Raw genomic sequence first — 18,344 nt, forward strand, 5'->3', positions numbered from 1 at the left:
AAATCCACATAGGAATTGACCTGATATGGAGAATACCTGGTTCAGGGATAGAATTTGTTTGAATAATAATATTGTATATGTGAAATGAGAGTTAAATGCAGCAGAACTCCTCTTCTTTTAGATTGCCTACTCTTTCTGGATGAGAGAAAATATCCCTTCACCAACTTAAAAAAATATCTAGTTATAATTCCATGTGAAGCACTAGCCACTTCATTCTCACTTAAATATTTTGATATTGGAACTGGCATTGTAAGATACACTGAGCTAATTCAGATAAAGGGTGTTGTCATATATGAGGAAGTTTCTCAAGGGAAGCTGATGTATAGATAGAGTGCATTTTATTGTAATGTCATACATTGTATGAGTGGACTAGACTATATTTGATTTATGGTATATGTATTTCCTGCATTAGGCTATTCTATTGAATTTGATTTTGGAGGACATTGTATTTATAAATTGCACAGCCGTTTAATGATTTATATTTCTATAAGAAAATGTCTTTGACATTAGCATAATAATAAAATATATAAACATTCCTATATGATAAAAAGAAAGTTACCTGATAAAATCCTGCAACAAAGGTTAGAGCGGCGGCAATGCTGATTGCATAGCATTCCTTCCCACACTCTATGCTCAGCTCACTGATACTGAAGTTGAAAGCAGATGCATTAGTGTCACTTCCGTTCCAGTTATGCATGACACTGGCTGAACTTCTGACGTCATCGTTGAGATCAAACCCAGCCATTTGCATTTCCCGGTCCACAACCTGCCCTACCATCAAACTGAGCAAACTGAAAATACCCACAGAGACATGGCGGGAGGTGCCCATGAAGAAGTAAATAACATTCGCGAAAAAGGAGGTGTAAAGGCTGTATATGGGTTGGAGCCCGGCGAGCAGCGAATAAGCTATAGCTTGGGGTACTAAAATAATTCCAATGATAAGGCCGGACATAACATCACCCCAAATGTATTCCTGGAGCTTATATTTTGGAAGCCACCGTATTACTGGGAAGAAATCCAAAATCATGTTTTTCAGTCGCTTTGTCGTCCACGTGCAGTTCTTTTTCACTTTCGATTTGATGGATGCTTGCACCTTTGTTTTGATTTTAACCTTCCTTTTCATGAGAACAGGGCAGTATGGTTCGCTGTCTGTCTGACTGGTTTCAATTTGTCCATTCATTTTCTCTTAATTTTCTTTTTGGCTGGAAGAAAACAAAACAGATAATAATTACTTTATAACACATTTCATAGCATCTGTGTTTTTATACTGCAGGCTTATTTACAGGGCCGGACTGGGAATCAAAACCGGCCCTGGCAAAGTGCTCAACCGACCCCCCCCACCTCCCGTGGGGGTTGGGGGTGCGACCGCGCTCATTGGCAGGGCCGGTTTTCGGCCGATTTTGTTACAGGGCCTTTCGGCCCTGTAACAAAAACGGCCCCCAGGGGCCCAAAACCAGCCCCCATCCTTGCGGCTCACCTAGAGTTTGCCCGGTGCCAGCAACGGCCAGTCCGGGCCTGCTTATTTATTAGAAGGGAACCTTGCATCACTTTTGCACTACATAAAGTGGTATATGCTTGACGCAGGGCTCTCATGAAGACATATGAAACCACGCAAAGCCACCCTGCGTAGATTTGAGTGGCCTCATTATTCATGAGTAAGGCAACGCATCGCAAATCACTGCGTCACCTTACTCTGTACCCCTAGAGGTGTTCCATGGGCATTGCGTTTGGCTTTCCCATGCAACACCCTCGGAATATGACGCTGCCACACATTTACAAAGTGATGTAAACCTGAGGAAGTGCCACATCCATACGCCTCCCGAGGTGATGCGTAACGAGGAGAAATATGTTTTTCTCCTTTTTTTCTCTTTCTGGGGTGCTGAACTTTGCAGAACACATAGGAAGAGGAAAAAGTCTCTCTGGATTACTTTCGTGCAGGAAGGTGCCCCTTCCTCCACAAAAACCTATCCTGCATTTAACAGAGGCTCCCTTGCACCATGGTGCAGGGTGCCTCCTTTGGCGCTGGGCTGCCGAAACGGCCAGTAGAGGCTGCTCTCACGGCAGAGTGGAGGAACATGGGAGGGGTGTGAAGTGGGGGGATGGACAGATGACAAAAGTAAAGAAAAATTTAACTTACCTTCTCCTCGCCGATCGCCGCTCTTCTCCCTTCTGCTGAGGCTCCCAGGCTCCCCTGCTGCCAATCCCAGCACTTCTCTTGTGCTGGTACCAGCATGTGAGAAGCGCTGTGATTGGTCTGAGTGGGTCTGTTTTCCGCTCCAAAGAAGACTGGGAGCCTACGCCTGCTATCCTCTCCCCCTGACAAAACAGCTCAGGTTGGGGAGATGTCAGTGCGCTTGACCGTTTGGCTGTCCAGAGACAGACAGCCAAAGTGTCATGCGCACTGAGTGCAGTGCCACTACTATCCCTCTGACTGCCCGCCCCCCACCCCCCCCCCCCCCCCCCCCCCCAGCGATGGCCCTGTCAACAAGATGCGGCAGGAAAGGAAAAACACGTTTTATTATCGTTTTATTTTTTCAAACTTTAGGGTCGCTGGCAGGTGGGGGGTGAACGGGAATAAAAATGAGAAACTAAAGAAGGACGCTTGGAAGGAAAGTGTGAAGGAACAAAGGAAGAAAGGATTACATGACAGAAGGATTAGAAAAAGGCAATGAGAGATGAAAAAAGGAATGGCGAAAAAGGAGGCAGAAAGACCAAATTAAACCCAGGAGGGGCAGAAGGAAAAAAGTAATAAAGAATGTAATTAATGTGAAAATAAGACGGAGTTAAAAAGAGGAGGAAAATAGTAAGGGCAGATGAAAGGAGAAAAAGGGGGTAGAAATGAAAGTATGAAAAGTGAAACTGGGAAGGAGGAAAAGAATGAATAAAAGAACAATGTCAAAAAATATTTAAAGGAAGTTCAAGGAAGTTCAAGAAAGAAGGAAAGAAAAGAGTGAGAAGCAATGACAATGAGGAAGTAATGATGTCAAGAACAGTGGAAGGGTGGATAGAAGGGAATATTGAAGGAAGTGGAGAAAGAAAGAAAGAAAGAAAGAAAGAAAGAAAGAAAGAAAGAAAGAAAGAAAGAAAGAAAGAAAGAAAGAAAGAAAGGAAGGAAGAAAGACAGGAGAAAGGATGGAGAAAAAAGGGAAGGAACAATCAAAGGAAGGACGAAGGAATAAACAGAGAAAGGAGTGAAGAATGGATGGCAGGATTGAGGGATCAAGGAAAGAAGGAGGTGATCAAGAAAAGAACGATAGATTGAAAGGAGGGAAGGGAGGGAGATTATGAGCGTAGAAAGTAGAGAGGAAAAGGGGAAGGAAAGATCGAATGAGGAATGAAGGAACACGAAAAGAAAGGTTTGGAAGAAAATGGAAACAAGTGACCTGGGGCCTCATTTATGAAAAGTGAAAACAGCGATGCGTCACTTTTCACTGCGCACTCCTTGCGACACCAATGATGCGTCATATTTAATGTATGCCGCATCATGTCGCAAGGACTTACAGATACGTCAGTATTTCTGACGCATCTGTAAGCGCAAAAGTGACGCATTGCTGGAGTGTGTCACAAAAGTGAGGCAACTCCAGCAATGCGTCCTTTCACATGCAGAAAGCCCCATGTGAAAGGGCCTGCGTCAGTCTTACGCCTGCTGTGAGGCAGGCGCAAGATTTTGACGCAACAGCATCCTAAAAGTGACGCAGTGAAATCTCATAGATTTCACTGCGTCACTATTACGAGGCTTTTTGCGGGGGAACGCCCCCTCTGCATACATACCTGACGCAGGTATAATGTGGCGCAGGGGTTTAAAAAGTGACGCATCTACCTAGATGCGTAACTTTTTAAATATGGCGCAACAAGGCGCATTTTGTACGCCGCTGGTGCGTCACAAAAAGTGAAGCACCGGCGGCGCAAAAGTGACGCAAGGCCTCATAAATAAGGGCCAAGGAATGGAAAGGAGGAAGATGAAGAATGATGCAAGGAAGGTGGGAGAGGACTAAGGAAGGAAGGATGATAGAAAGCAACCAAAGACGGATGAAAGGAAGGGAAATTAAGGAGAGTAAGAAGGAAGGAAGTATGAAAGGAAAAAAGAAAAGAAAGAAGAAAGTGATAATGAATGAAAAGGAGGAAGGAAGGGATGCAGGGAAGGAAAGAATAAAAATTGGATGATATGTAAATGAAAGAATGCTATACTGAAGGATAGAGGGGATGAAGGGAAGGGTGCAATGAAGGGAGGGAAGAAATACAGAAACACTGCAGAAAAAAAGAATTTACTGAACGAGAGAAGGAGAGAAGCAGTGTGGAAGGAACAGAGGAAGAAATAAAGTATTGAAAGGGAAGAAGTAGGGGAGGAGTAAGGAGCAAAGGGAAGAAGGCATGTGAGGACGAAATAAAGAAAGAGGGAAGGGAGGCAGGCAGTGCGGTCAGTACAGGTAAGCGTGGTGGGGCGGGACAGGGCGGGGGGATGTCGACAGAATACGGAATGGGATTTATTTCTTCATTTAATTTTCCCTATTCTGTCATCTGTCAAGTTCCCCCCTCCTGCCCTGCCCCACTGCGCTTACCTGCATCGACCGCTGCTGGAGGCAGGTCACAATGAAGGATGATAGAAACTAGGAAGAAGAGCAAAGAGAAAAAAGACAAGAAAAGGAAAGAAAAAAAATCAAGGAAACAAGTGTGTTACACAAGTAAAAAGACGTGAGGAGAAAACTTTATGAATGAGGTGAAGAATAAAATATGGGTAACTATCATTTTGAAAACACGGTTAAAACATGAGGAATAAATGGAAGATATTGCTTACTTTACAAATGGATATCTTGGAATAAATAGGTTTCTCAATGCAGCCAACACGATGTTAGAGCTACATCTTTGTATATGCAGACAGGGTCGGATAGTGACAAAATATAGTCCTTGGCACCAAAATGAAAATGGCTCCATAGTGAATGAGAAAGCTAAAAAATACGGGGCCTATGTTTGCACATTGGGGAAGTTTTGAACTTTTAAAGATAACACTATGTAAGCATAGATTTGTTTTGTTATCAACGAAATCAACAGTAAAAACCGGCCTACCAGACCATAAAATAGGCCTGTAAACAGCCACAACACAAGCCCACACACTGACCTGACCTGTCCAGCCCTTCTGGCACTATCTGGTTGCCCTGCTCTCCAGTCCGACCCAGTATGCAGAGTCATAGGGGCCTGTATGTGATAATTTCCACATTCCATTGCGAATTTCCAATCTCATACTATTCTGCATGCTGAATGTCCACCGAGTCCATAGAAACACCCTTTTTAATCTGCCAGAAATTCATTAATTTCTCTTTGGTGATAATCTTGGCAGCTTTCTTGTTTCTTGACCTTTCCTCACCTTTCTTAAACATACTTAGAATTTTTGGAATTTGTTACACATGTTCAGACATTTCACTCTCCATGGCCAGGTCTGTAGTGCTTGGCAACCAGCGCATTAATGGGCTCTTGAAACCATTGCAGAGTGGAAATGAATAAAAATATGTCTACATTTTCTCTCCAACTTGACATTATTTACTGTACATTTTTACTGATGTGTTTGTGGCCTGTGAAACTTGATAGAAAAATTGTGTAGAAATATTTATTGCTCAGTTGGCTTTTTTGTGCTACTATGAAACATTCTTCATGCTGGCCTCTTTCCAGGCGGCATTCGCTACTTTAGTTAAGTCTGCGACTTGAAACATTCACTTCCATGTCTGATTCGTGCATCAGCTAAAAAGGTAAACAACCGATCGAAGCAATCCCTCAACAAGCATATCCAGCACTAGGGAAACAAGTACTATCTTCTTTAAAAAAAACACACACACACATAAACAAGACAGTAGTTCTTCTCACCATGATAATGAAATAGGCTACTAAATAAAAAAATAGGAGAAGCAAACCTTGAAGAATCAATGGTAGGCCCTAGGTCATGGTAGTATGGAGACTTCCGGAAACAAGGAATGGGATTGGGCTGGCAGGACCTAAATGAAACGAGTAGCTTAGCAGGAAGGGATGGTCTTCCAAAGTGGACTTTTCAGCTTTTGTAATGTTCTCACCTCTTCAGTTGAAGGAATCACCGGGAGTCAGTCAGAGAAGGTCCAATCAAGATCATTACGGTCGCGTATCTATGTTAAAAGTCTTCTACAGTCTTTATTATCAATAACCATTTGCTAGTAACATGAACGTAGTCGTCTGTGAAATGTTAGCGAAGGCAGCCTTGTACAAAGTCTATCAGCGCGATGAGTGATGTGTTCTGTAGCACAATGAATGTTCCTCTGAGAGTGAATTGTTTGGACGGGTCATATATCAGGACCACTGTGAGATTCTTCATAAGAACATGTCATTGTACATTAAGAAAAGGCATTTGTATTAACCATAGAGGTGCCCAAAGAGCACCAGGGATGGGAACTACATTTTGTTAATCTGTGGAACAATGTTGAGATGGTGAGCTCAGGAACTGTATTATTTTCTCTCTGATGGACTGGTTTAAACCGTGTGACTCTTGCACAATGTATTGGTATGTGATGTTAATGAGATTTATTGAGTGTGTGAATACCCAGGGGTGTCTTGGCGCATTGAATGTATTGAATATTGAATGTATGACTTCCATTGTAGAACGTGCTATAAAATAAGTTCCTTCTTGGGGGGTTTGGGCTCAATCTCCTTGATGTTTAAAAGGCAGCACGAGGTCAATCTGACTTCTAGTTTATAACTTAGATTTTTTTTTTTTACAAATGAACTTAGGGGCTAATTATGATTGCGGATTTCCCGCATCCTCCGGGCCGGCGGAAGCCACCGCCGGCCCGGAGGATGCGGGAAAACCGCTGCGGAGCCTCCACAGACCCACCGCCAAATTAGGATGGCTGGTGGGTCTGATATTCTGTCCGCATCTTTTCCGCCGCAGTTGCCTTCCGACCGCGGCGGAAAAGCACTTACATGTCTGGCGGTGTCTATCAGACACCGCCAGGCATATTAGGATGTCTGCAATTGTATGCTTTTCCACTGCGGCTTTTCCGCCGTGGAAAAGCATACGGCCCTTCACTTCGGGGGCCCATTGCGGGCCCCCTGGGTGAAGGGGTGGTGGGGAGTGCACATGGGGAGTACCTATGGTACCCCCCTGCATTTGCATGCACAATGCAGCAGGCACCGCGCGGTGCCTCTCGCTTTGTGCACGCAAATGCTGTGCATGCATTTTTAACATTGCGGCGGGTGCAGCTTCAAGCTGCACCCGCCGCACTGTTAAAAATGCATGTAATGTTAAAGATTGAGGAGAAAATGTTAAAGATGGAGGATGTGACCGCCACCCTGACGGTCACATCCTAATCTGCACAGAGGGAACGCCGCAGTCCATGCGGACGTTCCCTCATACTCTGGGGTCGCGGACAGACTCAAGTCCGTCCGCGATCCTAATGGCCCGCTATGTCTGGGTCTCTTTATTCACTTCTTTCATTTTATTCTGAGCTTTATGCCACATCTCTGTTTAAGTGATTAATTGACTAATCCTAGCTACATAATTTTGCTATCTGCAAAGAAGTGAACCTTTAATATCCCTTCATGGTTTCCTTTTAATAAGTGTCTGATTTTCATAGGAGAGCCTAACAGGCTTTATAGCTTGAATTGTAATTTTGTTGGAAAGATCCAATTGAGGAGCAGCAAAATCCTTGAAGAATTAACACTGCTCTTGGACCATTAGAAGCACTTTGAAGTGGCATATTAGAAAAAGGTGTCATCAAACGCATCACAACTGAGGCTATGGCAGATCCCGCCTGCGCATAGCCAGTTCATCGCGGCCCCACCCCTTACCTGGAAGGATGAGAGAGGAGAGAGGCACAGTGGCGGTGAGAAGCATGGTGTTGGCGCCTGTGGATTTGACTGCCCTGAGGGTCGTGGAGAAGTCGGAGCCTCTGAAGCTGCTCTGCTCAGCTGAAGTTCCATCGCCGGATACATTGCTTCAGTCCTGTCCTGTCCTGTTTCAGACTTGGAAACTACGAAATGCAATGGCGGGAGGTTCCGCATGGCGTCTTCAGCTGAGTCAAGGCTGATACTTGGATACATTGTTGCCATTTAGTTGCTGTGCCTTCCTGAGGCTTGTGAAGATACGGTGCTGCTAAACTCCGGGTATGATATTATGCTGGTCTTTTGAAGGCTTGGAGGGCTGGAATTTTGCATTGTGATATTTTGTTGCTGCCTGGCACTTTAACCACAAAACTCCCTAAAAGCTGGTTTTCTTCTGTTTTTTTTAAATTTCATATACCAGCAATATTGGAAGCAGGGAGAGTTGGGAAAGGGGAAGAACAATTCTCTTTAAAGTTAGGGGAAAAGATACAAGGGGGTGTTCTTCAGTAAAAGTACTGCACCGGCTTTAATACAATGAGGAGGCATACTAAAAACCCCACAACCCCGACTCAGCAAGATGCAAGTATACCCCCTAAATCAAAAAATCGCAATGTGCAAATGAAAACGGGTCAGGGCGTGTCAAAAGCGGAAATGGAGCGAGCAAATCGGGATAAAATGCCTCCAAGGGAAAATTCAGATGGTATGCAAATAATCCCCCCTGCTTGATGCCAGGCAAGATCAAGGAGTATGGAATTTTCAAGAAAACAAAGCCCTCTCAATCTTTAATGCAGCCTCCTCTCTCTCCTCTGCAGCAGCCTCCTAAGCAGGATACTCAAGGCGTAAAAGCTGTACAAATTGATCAACTCCAGCCCTCCTCTACAACTTTTACTAGCGAGGCTCCTCTATTCTTCCACCCAATAAGGCAGTCTTCTCTTGCGTTATCCACAGAAACATCTAAAGGCACTAAGGAAGTGGCTTTCAAAGCTATTAAAATATCTGCAACAGGATCTGCATCGGGCTCTGCATTGGGTTCGGCAGCCGGCTCTGGACTCAGTTTTCAGTGCGATATAAAAAGTGTGCTCAATCCCATATTAGAGGAGATCAGGGAGATGAAAGCTACTCAGGCAGCCGAAATCGCAGCACTACATACACGTTTATCAAAAATTGAAGAGGCGATAGGGGCTATACCATCTCGTCTGCAGGAGGCCAAGTCAAGAATCTCTCCGTTGGAGGACCAGATGACCTCAATTCAGCTGCAGGTTTCAGAGGATAAGAAGCAAAAGTACTCGCTGGAATTGAAATTGGAAGAGTTGGAAAATCCCTCGCGCCGGACTAATCTTTGTCTGGTGGGTGTTCCGGAGGGGTGTGAAGGATCACAACTGGCTCAATGGGTAGAGTCCTTTATAAAAGACACAGACCTTCCTGAATTCTCTGGGGACCTTACAATCACCAGGGACCATAAAGTTCCAGCACAGCCATTTCCTAATTCCAAACTTCCCAGAATTGTTTTAGTGAATTTTGCAGACTATCATATTAAGGAGCAAATACTGACCAGGGCAATTAATAAAAAACTATTTTCAACACAAGAGGTTCCTCTTTGCAGCATCTTTTCAGATATGAGCGCTGCAGTTGCACGTCACCGAAAGGATTTTGTTAAACTCCTTTATTTATTTTAGGCACGGGGGCTCAATCGGCTATTGACCAACAGTCAAAATTGCGAGTCCTGGTTCAAGGGAAGTTTCATATGTTTTCAAATCTGGATGAAGCACAGGAACTTCTGCAACGAATTACGAAGAACAAGTACAAAGGAACAAATTGGGGTTTTCTTTTTCTTTTTTTTTGTTCCTTTTCACTTTTTTCTCATTCTAGGGTGGGGTGGGGGGCAATCACATCAGGGTGCAATACCATGGCACCCGTCATGAAGGGGACCCAAGGTGGATCAGCAGAGGGTAAGGCGAATTTCCCTTCTGCTAATTGTTTGGGTCACAGGGTTCTCGGGGAGGGCTGGGTTTGGGTTGCAGCACAGTGTAAGGGTGGTGATATAAAAAAATGAATTAATAGTTTATATATAAAAAGTAAGATAAAAGAGAAAGGGAGAAGTGATAACCAGAATTTTGTAAAACAGTATTATTTGAAAAAAGGGTATGTTTACTGATGTCATTTTGAACAATAAGGCGAAAAATGGGTACTAATGCTCGTATTATTTCCATTAATGTAAATGGTATTTCGAATAAGAAAAAGTATTTTGGCTTGATAAGATGGTTGGCAGCCTTTTCTCCCCAAATTGTATTTTTGCAAGCACCTATCTCAAAACGAATCGACCTAAACTGTTTATTCCCCAAAAAAATTCTAATGCCGATTTTGCTTCAGCTCAGGCAGCAATACGAGGGGTGGCTATCTATCTTGGGCAAGGTTTAAATTGTGAAATTGTTCAAGTTGATAGAGATCCTTATAGTAGATGGATCTAGATGCAGGTAAAGATGGAGGGTAATTTGGTGAATTTAGTCAAGTACTATGCACCCATGTGGATGACTTTGTGGTGCTCAAAAGTATTATTGAGAGAGCAAGAACGGCGCTAGGCCCAATCATTTAAAGAGGAGATTTTAAATTTATTCAGGATCTGCAATTAGATATATCTAATAAGACAAAAAGGCAGATGAAACCTGGGACTAAGAAGTTGATAGATCTTATTAAACAGGATCATCATTTGGTGGATCATTGGAGAAGGGCTCATGGTGTTGCAAAATAGTTTACCTATTATTCCAGCCAATTTAGGTCAGCTTCCCTTATTGATTTCTTTCTAGTATCACGCTCTCTGAGCTGTTCAAATACGGAGATCATGGCGAATTCCTTCTCAGACCATTCTTTAAGAAAAATAGAAAATTATTTTGGATTGGGGGCTATAGAGAAATCCGGGTGGCAGATGGATCGACTTCTCTTAACCAACCAAGGGTGGGTAGGGGATACGAAGGAATGGATTGGGGATTTTTTTTTTAATTAACAGAGGAACAGCGAGTCTTTTTTCAGTTTGGGGGCATTTAAAGCAGCATTAGAGGACAAATGATAGCTTTTATGGCAGCGCAAGTTAGAGAGCGGAAAGCTCACATTGGAGAACTCCAGAAAGCAGTGAAGATGACTTTGACAAATAAAAGGAGAGGCTGCTCTATAAGGGGTCAGGTAACTGGGGAGGAACTTAACAGGGCCAAACGGGAATTGAGGGAATTTTTCATCATGGAAGAGATATGCAGTACAAAAGCATATCAGCAAAAAACTAATGAAGAAAGACAGATGGTAGGGAAATTACTGGCATGGTCAACTAGAGTTAAACAAGAAGTGGCAGTAATTATTGAAGTGCTAATTCCTGGAACCCAGAATCTAGTTTCGGGACAAGATAATATCTCTAAAATCTTTATAAATCATTATAAATACCTTTACTCAACTGACTACCAGGTAGCTAATTATGCTATCAGTCTTATCTTGAAGATCTAGCTCTCCCTCAAATTTCAACAGGTCAAAAAGAGGCCTAGGTGGCTAACTTTTTGGTAGAAGAAATCTCCAGGGCTCTAACTTCGATGCCTGGAGGGAACGCTTGAGGAATGATGGTCTGCCGACCGAATTTTATAACGTTTTCTCTGCAGAATTACTTCTTTTTATGCTTGAGCTTTTTCATTTTGTTTGTGCAGGAGGGGAAATTCCAACAGCCTTTAAGGAATCATCAATAGTTATCTTTGTTAAAAAGGGAACAAATCCTAGGCTGGTTGGCTCTTATAGGCCAATTAGTCTCCTAAATGTAGATTATAAAATTTTGATGAAAATGTGGGCTAATCGATTTACATCTATGGCTCAGCATGCAATTCACAAGGACAAAGCAGGCTTTATAGCAGGCAGATCATTGTCATCAAATACAAGTTTTCTTATTCAAGCAATTGACTAGTTTAATACTCATCGAACTCCTGCAATAATAATGATGGTTGACGCCATTTGACCTTGTGAATTGGGGAGCACTATTTTGTTGTCTTGAAAATTGTTTTCCAGATCGAATAATTACCATGCTTCAGAATATCTATCAAGGAGCCCAGGCCCAGATTAGGATAAATTCTAAATCTATAGGTTTAATAGATATAAAACGTGGGACCCGCCAGGGGTGTCCCCTATTGCCCGTTTTGTTTACTTTCTTCAAAGAGAATTTAGCAGTAAAGATTAGGGAGAACATAGATATAAAAACTCCTATAGGGGGGATGTCTAAAATGAAATTATTTGCTGTTGATGTGATACTCTACCTTAAACCGGAAAACCATAATGTTGATCAAATCCTGAAGGAGTTCGCTCAGTTTGAAGCAATTGGAGGATACAAAATAATCACAAAAAAACTGAAGTATTGGCACTTAATGTTTGTTGTAATTTTCTTACAGATATTATGAAACAACATGCATGCTCCCCTGAACCAATCCGCTATTTAGGAATCTATGTATCAAACCGATATGCGGATCTTTATAAGCTAAACTATGAAGCTACATTGAGTAAGATCAAAGATTTATTGGGTAAATGGGGCTTCCTCACTCTTTCTTTGATAGGACGGGTTGCCCTGCTCAAGATGTCAGTATTACCCTTAATAATTTTTCTTTTTTCCAATGTCCCGATTAAAGTTAGCGCAGCATATTTCAGAGAATAGGATAAACTTTTTCAACAGTTTATTTGGAATAAAAAAGCTTCAAGATTAAAACTATCAATTTTGCAGCTAGATACAAGTTGGGGGGGTGGCACTTCCCCGTATTTGAAGCTATTATGAGGCAGCATTTATGGATATTATAGTTAGTTTGCTTGATAATAGGTTTTTTTTGGATGTTTTGTTTTATGAGGAAAATGGCGGATGCAGCAGGGACTCAGCTTCCGGTGTTTTTAAAAACATAAATATTGCCCAAAAAAGTAAGATATAAGACGCTACAAGAATTCTCTTCAAGACTTCGTTTTTTTTCTGCAAAAAGCAAAATTGACGGGATTTGGATATTTGGGGTTGTCAGAGGCTAGAAGCTTGGACCTTTTTATTCATATTAAACTTTGAGAGTTAAAAGGTTTTAAAGAGTTAGGTCACTTTTTATTAGGAGGCAGATGTATGACCTGGGAGGAGGTGCATACCAGATGTGGCACTCAGAATAGGCTCCTTTTTTTTAGTTTCCTTCCGTCAGATCCTGGATAAAAAAATATGCACCCTTAGGTAACACAGGCACCCCTTCAGTTCTTGCATCCGTGTTTAGAATTAAAATGAGAAGCATAGGGAATTAGTATAGAATTTTTCAAAATCAAGGGGAGCCTTTGATTGTTAATAATTTCTTAGAAAAAACAAAAAATTAATTGGCTTGCAATTTCTCAATTAGAGAATGGCAAGCGATTTTGCAGAATGGCAATAAGCTACTTAGGGCTGCCAATTTTAAAAGGATGGCTTTCCTGTCCCGATGCTAGTCCTATTATACACCACAGGCCCTCCATAAAATCAATCCAGAGGTGGAAAATACCCGTTTTCGATGTCAGCAAGCCAGTGAGGGCGGTTGGCTATATATTGCCTGTACATGCCCTACTTTGAGGCAGTTTTCGCTGGAATTATGTGCTGGGCTCAGCCGAACTATTGGAACCGTTGCATAACTAGAACTGGAGGCGGCATTATTTGGTTTATTAAAACAAAGAGCAAATCATTAATTTCCTTCTTGTGGCACGTTCATTGATCTTGCAGAATTGGAAAACAACCAAGACCCCAACTCTTATTGAATGGTATAAAAAAATGAAATGTGTGAGTACCTTTCAAGAAGCATATGCTAAAAGGGTGGGAGCGATTAAGAAATTTGTGTCAATCTGGAAAACTTTTTGATCAAATTGAAAGGCGTCTTCAGGGACAATCTGGTGTTGAATAATTATCTGGATTATGTTTATGATTAATAAGAAGGTTCAGGGGTATGGATTATTTCTGATTTTCTTTTATGAATCATACTCCCGGGTCATCAATGGTATTTCCATTTCCTTGTTTATGAGAATGGGAATATATATCTGCACTTGCATTTGCACTTTACTTGATCGTGTAAATTACACTGTCAAATGACATTTCTTTGACCGTAATTTTAATTTTTTGCACTTTAGTACTAGAGAAGGCTTGCCGTTTAGTTTAGCTTCCTTCTGGAGCTTATATTTGCACTAGCACTGGCACTTTGTCTAATTGTCTAAATTATGCTACTCAGTGATATTCCCAGGATTCTAGGTTTAACTGCATTTGCACTTTAGTAGAAGAGAAGGTTTTTCCATTAACATATACTACTCCGGTGTTACCTATTTTTCATGTAAACAAGCTAGCTGGGTTGGTAGGATTTTTGCCCGACATTTTCCAGCTGTTTGACAGGATTACTCCTCTATATTTAAAAATGATGTATTATTTGTATTATAATGTATATCGATGTTAAGGGATGATGGCTTTAATGTATGTTGTTTTCTTCTGATCAATAAAAACAAATTTTAAAAAAACGCATCACAACTCTACACCTTTCTTGGCCAGGAAAAAAGGTAACACAATGTGGAACTACTTTTATTCCTTTTGATACATGGTCCCTTGTTGTGGATTGATAATATTAAGGCATAATTATGTAACTTAACAAATCCAATGGCTTTCCATTTTACTGATGCACCATGTAAATGACAATTGCAAAAAAACAAATGGTACAAGAAGGGTGCTGTATTCTGGCTATGTATGGTGTCCTGTGAGATGAGCCGAAATGTAAATAACACAGTCACAAAGTAATAGAAGAAGCAGGCTGCCTTATTGACTCCTTTATATATGTATGTATGTATGTATGTATGTATGTATGTATTAGATTTTGTATGTATCAATTACATTGTGTTTGACATGAATTTCGCAATCACCTTTACACAACAACCCTAAAAAGTGAGCTACAAGCTTTTAAAAAATGGGCACCCAGTGTGCAAAGAAGTGAATTTAAACATAAAAAGCATATTTATAGAGCGTTTATTCAGCACACAGGTTCTGTTAGAGCTGTTGAGAGATAAAGGGTCTTTATTGTTACCCAACACAAAATACTAATTTTATCAAACTCCTGAAGATGAAAGGCTTAGTTGGGCCCAACTCAACAAAACCCATTTTATGAATCTTCCAAAGATGAAAGGCACAGTGGACTCACTGTGACAAGTTATTTGATTTAGATCCCTACAGTAGATGCATTTGTACACTGCAAGACACCAGATCATGTCATTTGAACATATAAGTCACAGTTTCATTTTACTGCTGTTTTCATTTAGTTGAGAGTGCCATGCATGCCTCATCATCACAGGAACTTTTACTTGCTTATGACCTCGTTCTCCTTCACTATTGTCTACCCGTGTCTTTCAGGTAGTCATACTATTTTTCTAAATTCATTCAGGAACCTCTATTAATTGGTCATATGAAATGTTGCAATGCTTCAATTCCTAATTTTCATTGCCTTCGAAAGCAAAAGAGCCACTCTCTTTCCAAGTAATATTCAGAAGACAATCGCTTAGCAGGAGACTTGCTATGGTGCCTTACTTTTTGATTCAGATTCTACCAATATTACTTTCACAATTGTTTGCCATAAACACTAATTATAATAAAGCATATTTCGGAAATCTTCTAAGAATCCCACTGTTTTAGGACCACGCCGCTCACCCAGTAAATAAGAGGCATGCTTCATCCTAAAGACCCTCTTGACACTGATGATAAAAATCTCATTGCAAGCTGCTGCCCACATAGTTATTGGGGAGATTTTAGAGGATGTTCTCCATTGTGAATCACGAAATCTGAACTTCTGCCACTCACTAATGTTTGGGAGTGAGAGGATAATGCAGAGAAGAAAGAAATGTGTGCGTAAAAATATATGTTGGGTGCAATAATCAAATGTTGGTTTGTCCCCAGGGATAGAGTTAAAAGAGAAGGGTGGAGGTCGACATGTTTCTGCCAAGGATGAACTCTAAAAAGAGGTTTTCTTAGGATTTATCAGGACCCCGCCGCCCTCCCTGCTTGAATAAAAGGGGTGATAGGAATTAAAAAAATAGTTACAATTCGCAAATGTTAAAGGGTGATGTTGGGTGTAATCTTCCCCGATGCTAATGGATACTCTGCAAAACAGAAAAAAATACTGTTGACCACCGTTTACCTCCTGTTGTCCCATTCCCAAGACAGAAGATTAAAGAAAGGATTCTCTCAGACAACCTAACGATGATACTTTTTTCCGCCCCTTATTTAGGAATCTGACAGCAAGGATCCAGAGGAAGATCAAAGAGATAAGGAATGAAGAACTAAAACATGGTTGAATTACTAAAAAAATAAGAGAATGAGTGCATTTCTCAATACTGATAACCCGAAGATACCCTACTTCTATACAATATCAAAAATCCACCAAAAAAGATGCCACCTCCAGGTAGTCCTATAATCTTTGTCATTCTGTCAGCACTTATCTACTTTCGCAGTTTGTAGTTTTTGTTTTTTCAAACTCTCCTGCTGAAACTTCCTTCTTATCTGAAGGGTACTAAGGTATCTTAAATCTTTTGAGATTCTACTTTTTGACCCCACAATTAATATCTAATTTGGTCCTAATGTTGAGTCACTTTATACAAGCCTACCTCAGAAGGAAAGCTTTTCTGTAAGTGAGCAGCTGTTATGGAAGTACTCCCAACCTCTGAAGCCCCTGATTCAGTTTGTAATATATTTGCCAGCATGACTCTTACAGAAAAATATTTTGGATTGGAGGACCAGTTAATCTTACAAGTAACAGGAACATCTATGTGCAGTACTTTTGGCCTGAACATGTGTAATTTTTATATGCATTATTTTTCAAAAGAATTAACAAAAGAAAATGCAATTATTGTTTGGGGCAATATAATATAAAGTGATCACTTGGAGCGTTCAATGACCTGTAGCATGGAAAAAAATAGTCATATGCCGATAATAGTTCCATTCTTCCAGTTACATTTTATGTTTAAAGAAATATTTCAGAAAAAGGAAAAACTGTTTATGTTTTTCGTTTAGAAACTGTGGCTGCAATTATGCTGCATCATCTGTCTTTCACGCCAGCAAGGCTGCTGCTTCTTGTAGGATGCATTGAGATATTAAAATTCAACTGTACTAACTTATTACAGTTGAGCAGTGACAATTTCTTTATTACAGGAGATTAGGGAAGGGACAGGTTGCCTGTAGTAAAGGAATTAGACAGCAGGCACGGCCTGTGCCAGGCGTTATACTGGGGCGGTGATGTTAGGCAGGGGAGGGTCAGGGTGGGGGGTTGTAAAATGCGGGATATGGACCATTAGAGGTAAGTTCCGAAAAAAAAAAACGAATTTCGTTGCCCACGCTGAGTCGCCAAATGTGATGCAGCGTGGGCAACGAAATTTGTTTTTTTTTCGGTACTTACCTCTAATGGTCCATATCCCGCATTTTACAACCCCCCACCCTGACCCTCCCCTGCCTGACGTCACCGCCCCGGGATAACGCCCGGCACGGGCCATGCCTGTTAGACAGAGGTTTTAGAAAGGGATTGCAGCTTGGATTATATGGATATATTAACCTTAACCTGATCTTCCTAACGTCTTCGCTACAAAACAAATAATTTAGTTTGTCTGTAAATATATATATATATATATATATATATATATATATATATATATATATATATATATATATATATATATATATATATATATATATATATATATAGTGTAGCAATTGCTTCTAATGCTTACACACACTCTTGTAATATCCATAATTACTAGTCCAATGCCTTATTTACTCACCAATGTTATAACTGTTTAGTCTCTCCCTCTACTCCGTTCTAATGCGCACTTTCAATTAGTGACGCGGCTCGCTATTTCGGCGGCCGCCATTTCCTCACCTTTTGCCGCGATTCTCCCTCAGTCGGCAAATGTTGTTTTTTACGCCACAGCGCTTCCTCTATGCACCTCGAGGTTATGAGCCTCACTAATATGCGCATTTACCTGATAACTCCTCAGCAGGAACCTTTCTTCTTCGTTTTTTCAAGCTCAAGTGCCTTTTTCCTTCACGCTGCTTAGCGTTCTACGCTGCACTATGCTAAAGGGCACCGCTTCTCACAGCAATTTACCTCACAGGCTACTGACATGCCTGCAACAATGTTCCTTCTTAAACGTGATAAATGCAGTTCTCTTCCTCATGACCAGTGACTTTTATGTTCAACACATCGTCTGAATCCACTGTTCATTCTCCTCACTGCTAAACCGGTCCTTGTGCTTGGACTTTCAGTTTCATGTGGTGACATTTTTGTGGCGCATTTCTATATTCTTCTATCTTGTGGAGGATTTCCTGTAAAGGGGCTGTGTGTGATACCAATAACTTTTGCTCCTTATATCACGCATTATTATTCGTTATTCTATATCATCACACCAAAGAGTGCCTTCCTCACAGAACCTTTTTTCTTAGAATCTGGGGTAGCACTGCTATTTTTCTCCCTTGCCTTATATGG

At 41.2% G+C, this 18,344-nt stretch overlaps 1 protein-coding gene across 2 annotated transcripts in view; it reads right to left on the bottom strand.

The window, feature by feature from the left end:
- Nucleotides 1–18,344, bottom strand: part of LOC147727644 (sulfate anion transporter 1-like) — a 423,791-nt gene that overhangs the window by 88,857 nt on the left and 316,590 nt on the right. For both annotated transcript variants that reach the window (XM_086961657.1, XM_086961658.1), the window contains exon 2: nt 560–1,202. In XM_086961657.1, coding sequence (XP_086817783.1) covers nt 560–1,180 — 621 coding nt within the window. In that variant the 5' untranslated portion in view covers nt 1,181–1,202. The remainder of the gene's footprint in view (nt 1–559; nt 1,203–18,344) is intronic.

The sequence above is a fragment of the Lissotriton vulgaris genome, chromosome 3_1 (genome assembly GCF_964263255.1).
Source record: "Lissotriton vulgaris chromosome 3_1, aLisVul1.2, whole genome shotgun sequence".
NCBI classification, from domain to species: Eukaryota; Metazoa; Chordata; class Amphibia; order Caudata; family Salamandridae; genus Lissotriton; species Lissotriton vulgaris.